Source organism: Dryas octopetala, chromosome 3, assembly GCF_963921425.1.
Source record: "Dryas octopetala chromosome 3, drDryOcto1.1, whole genome shotgun sequence".
NCBI lineage: Eukaryota > Viridiplantae > Streptophyta > Magnoliopsida > Rosales > Rosaceae > Dryas > Dryas octopetala.
Genome location: NC_141368.1, coordinates 4338103 through 4342901, shown reverse-complemented (window position 1 = coordinate 4342901; position 4799 = coordinate 4338103). Strand labels below are relative to the sequence as shown.

Genomic DNA, 4799 nt, shown 5'->3' with positions numbered 1-4799 from the left:
CTTATTTAAAAAATAATAATACTTTTAAAACTTTTGAATAAACAAATTTCCTAAAAAAATTTCTTAAAATAATTTAAATAAAATTTTTTCTTAAAAATTGTTTTTACCCTCTCCTTTCCCTAGCCATGCCCCACGCAGCACCATTTCCCCTATTCCCAGCCTCGTCCTCCCCACCCCTTCAGCCACCCAATCCCAATCCCAGCCCCGTCTCGTCCCCTCCTAGCCCTCACCCAGCCCTCCCCTTCCTGCCTCCACCCCCCACCCTCTCCCTCTCCCTCTCCCTCTCCCTCTCCCCCTCAGCCCCAGCCCCGTTGCACCCCCCACCCTCTTTCTTCTTCCCCACCCAGAACCAACCCCTGCCTCTCTCCCCCCAACCTAGCCCTTCCCCAACCCACCCCCCTTCACCCCCTTACCCAAACCCCAACCCAACCCCCTCACCCCTCCTGCCTATCTCCCCCCAAGTTTTTTTTTTTGTTTTAATTTTTTTTAAATTTTTTTATTCAAAAGTTTTTAAAAATATTATTATTTTTTAAACGTGAAGAAAAAGACAAAAAATACTCCTACCACGTCAGCATATAATGGTTTATTTGACATAAAAATTAACAGCGGTATTATTTTGACACAAAATGAAAGTTGAGGTACTTTTTTGCAAGTTTTCAAACTTAGGATACTAAATTGAAACAACAGGTAAAGTTGAGGTACTAAATTATAATTTGCTCTTTCAATTTTATCGAAAAAGATTCAAAATTCAAAATTTCCATTTTCAGATAAAATTACTGAATTTTGTTCTGTGTCCTCATTGATAGAATGAAATTTATCCTAAAGAACAATGAAATTTATATTTTTCATTTATCTCACGTGAGATCCATAACATTATGAAAATCAAATGCACACGAGGAAATAGAAAAAGAATTGGAAAGAAAAGTGAGTAAGATGTAGAATATTTTCCTTTTTAAAGGTGATATTCTCCCAAATCAAAAAAGAAAAAAAAAAAGTAAGATTAAAAGAGATTGCAGCGAGCGTGCACAAGTGCAAATCAGATTAAGAAACCTGAAACACAAGTTACACAACCACACGTGACGGACAACTCGCTAAAGGCTCAAATCCTAAACCAGGTGTAGGTGAGAGTCGGTCCATTTCATGTTGCATTCGATTTAATTTAACCAGCATTTCATTTGAGATTGAATGTGAATTTGAATTTCATTTAGCAGAGTAGAACTCGCTCGCTGATAGGATAGTCATAAAGGAGTGGCCCTCGCTTTGAAGGTTTGACTTTGACCAAAACCAGAACGAAAGAAAGAAAAGAAAGCGCTGAGAAAGAAGAAAAGTCACACTTTCCTCCCTTCTTCCTTGAGCCAGAGGAAGAATATAAAGCCTCAGCCTCCCTCTTCTCAAAGCTCAAGCTCCTCTAACTCCAATTCCTCACCGCTTTTGCTCTGCAACAAATACACAACAACTCTCATACTCTCTCTCACTGTCCGTCTCTGACTTATCAAGTACCTCAAGGTAGGGAAAAGCTTCTGGATTTGATTGTTTAAGTTTTCTAGAAGCTCAAATTTGGATGCTTTTTCATTTCTGGATGAATATTATGATACCATTCTGTATGATTTTTATTGGGCTTATGAAAAAATTTCTGGATTTTGAGTTATTTGGGTTGAAGTTTGATATTTGGGATCTGGGGTTGTTTGTTTGGTGAGAATATAATTTTCAAGGAGAAAACTCTAGGAATTCGTGAGGTCCTAGGTTTTATGATGATTTGCGGAATATGTAAAGCTCACCTCAATTGGAAACCATATAGTTTTCTAAGATGTAGTTTTTGATTGTTCTGTAGAGGTCTGTTGAAATTTTTATGTTGTTCAATTTATGTGAGATCTTAGATTCAATAATTATACAGCTATCAAAGTGCTTTTTTATTTTATTATATGTATTGAATGGCATATTGAATTTTTGTTGTTACAAATATGCAGGACTTTTGGGTATGTGTAAGGGCTCTAAGAATAAACTTGGCTCCTCAAATTTCATCATGGAAAGCGAATTTCAGAAGCAGGATGATGAGGTTCGCCGCTCTAAGTGCTCAGTTTTGGTTGAATGGTCTGCCTCGGACAATCTTGATGCTTTCAGGACTGAGGTAGAAGAGAAAGGCTTTGATGTTGACGAGGCCAGCTTTTGGTATGGTAGAAGAATTGGGTCAAAGAAGATGGGGTTCGAAGAGAGGACACCGCTTATGATCGCTGCCATGTTTGGTAGCACTAAGATTTTGAAGTACATACTTCAGTCTGGCAAGGTTGATGTCAATAGGTCTTGTGGTTCAGATAGGGTCACCGCCCTTCACTGTGCCACTGCTGGCGGTTCCACTTCTTCGCTCGAGGTTGTCAAGTTCTTGCTGGATGCATCAGCTGATGCTAATTGTGTCAATGCTAACGGAAACAAGCCCATTGACTTGATTGCCCCTGCTTTGAAGTCCCCGAGCAACTCAAGAAGAAAGGCCATGGAGATGCTGTTGAAAGGTGATAAGTCAGTTATGGAAGGTGATCAGATTGCTGACCAAGAGGGAGACCAACAAAGGGTTCCAAGCCCTCAGTTGTCAAAGGAGGGAATCGAGAAGAAAGAATATCCTATTGATATTTCAATGCCTGATATCAACAATGGGATATATGGCACAGATGAGTTCAGAATGTACACTTTCAAGGTGAAGCCTTGCTCGAGGGCCTATTCTCATGACTGGACTGAGTGCCCGTTTGTTCATCCAGGTGAGAATGCAAGGAGGAGAGACCCCAGGAAGTACCCATACAGCTGTGTCCCATGCCCCGAGTTCCGCAAAGGGTCGTGCCAGAAGGGAGATGTTTGTGAGTATGCTCATGGTGTTTTTGAGTCCTGGCTTCACCCTGCTCAATATCGAACCCGGCTTTGCAAAGATGAAACTGGGTGCGGAAGGAAAGTGTGCTTCTTTGCTCACAAACCCGAAGAGTTACGCCCTGTGTATGCTTCCACGGGTTCAGCCATGCCTTCACCAAGGTCTATTTCAGTCAGCGCAGCAGATATGGCAACCTTGAGCCCATTAGCTCTTGGTTCATCATCTATGTCTATGCCTACCACATCAACACCACCCATGTCTCCATTGGCAGCCTCTTCATCTCCTAAGAATGGAGGTTTGTGGCAGAACAAAGTTAACCTCACCCCACCTGCCTTGCAGCTTCCAGGTAGTAGGCTGAAGAGTGCTTTGAGTGCCAGAGATTTGGAATTGGAGATGGAATTGCTAGAAATGGATAATCGTGCTAACCAACAGCAACAGCACTTGTGGGATGAGATGTCTCGCCTCTCCTCTCCATCCTGCTATAACAGTAGGATTGGAGAATTGAAGCCAACTAACCTTGACGATGTTTTTGGATCCTTTGATCCTTCCTTATTGTCTCAATTGCAAGGACTCTCTCTAAAGCCTTCAACACCAACCCAGTTACAATCTCCAACTGGGCTTCAGATTCGCCAAAACATGAACCAACTGCGTTCAAGCTACCCATCTAACTTGTCAAGCTACCCATCTAACTTGTCATCCTCTCCGGTGAGGAAGCCCTCGTCATTTGGGCATGACTCACCCGGGGCAATGGCGGCTGCACTTATGAATTCCAGGTCTGCTGCCTTTGCAAAGCGGAGCCAGAGTTTTATTGACCGTGGAGCAGTGACCCATCCTTCTGGGTTTACTGCCGCTGCTAATTCTACCACCATGATGTCATCTCCAGATTGGGGCTCACCTGGTGGGAAACTGGATTGGGGAATTCAAGGAGACGAGCTGAACAAGCTGAAGAAGTCTGCTTCTTTTGGGTTCCGAAGCAACAATGCTGGAACAACCAATTTGAGGCCATCTGCTATGGATGAGCCAGATGTCTCTTGGGTCAATTCCCTGGTTAAAGATGTTTCCTCTGAGAGGTCTGAGATGTTTGGTGCAGAGAGGCAGAGGTATCATCACCTCAATAAGGGGGTTCATGAAATGCTTCCACCATGGGCGGAGCAGCTGTACATAGAACAGGAGCAGAGGGCATAAGCAACATTTCTGTCTGATTTGCTCCTAACTTATGCTGAAGAAGTTAATACTTTGGAGTTTTTATTAGCATTTGATAAGATTATAGTTACATGTAATGTAAGAGAAGGGGAAGGTTACACACCAAATTCAATTCAATCAAGGCCCTAAAATTTTGGGCAGGAGGAAGGAGATAAAGTTAGGTTAGAATTTGGAGAAAATTAGATAGAAGAATGCTGCTGAATTTTTTTTCTATTATATTGTATTTATTTATTTTTTTCTCTCCGTCTGGGAGATGTTAATTGTTAGTTCTCCATAGAGATGATAAATGAATCAGTGACAGTAATGTATTTTCATTCAATCTGATCAAATCTTGTAACTGAAACGTTCCTGTGTGTTGCAATCTATGGATAATTCTTTTTAAAACATAGTATATATGTTATCACTCTTTTTATGTCATTAGTTTCTATTTACCTGGCTGAGGAAGTTAGAAGGGGTCTCAATTTTTTATGATATCATATAGGTCTCGGTTTCTCACTTTCCTGATCATCTTTGTCATTCTTGCCTTTTCAGATGGTCTTGATTTCATTTTTGAGCCAGAGTGCCAGACCCATATTAGATCACAGTTACCAGGACATGGGAATCTATATTTTTGCCACTGAAACAACCACTGGTTATTTTGTCCTCTAGAGTGTTCTGATTCATAGTTCCGACTGAACTCTCCAGCCACTACTATGAGTCTGACACTGAAAATGGAGGTAAAGCAGGGACAGAAACTTGCATG

At 41.5% G+C, this 4799-nt stretch overlaps 1 protein-coding gene across 1 annotated transcript; it reads left to right on the top strand.

The window, feature by feature from the left end:
• The first annotated feature begins 1348 nt into the window (after positions 1-1348).
• On the top strand, positions 1349-4376 carry CZF1 (zinc finger (CCCH-type) family protein). Its single transcript, XM_086235279.1, has 2 exons — positions 1349-1506; positions 1968-4376. The coding sequence occupies exon 2, from the start codon at positions 1979-1981 to the stop codon at positions 4037-4039; it is 2061 nt and encodes a 686-aa protein (XP_086091405.1). The 5' UTR covers positions 1349-1506; positions 1968-1978; the 3' UTR covers positions 4040-4376.
• Positions 4377-4799: the final 423 nt, after the last annotated feature.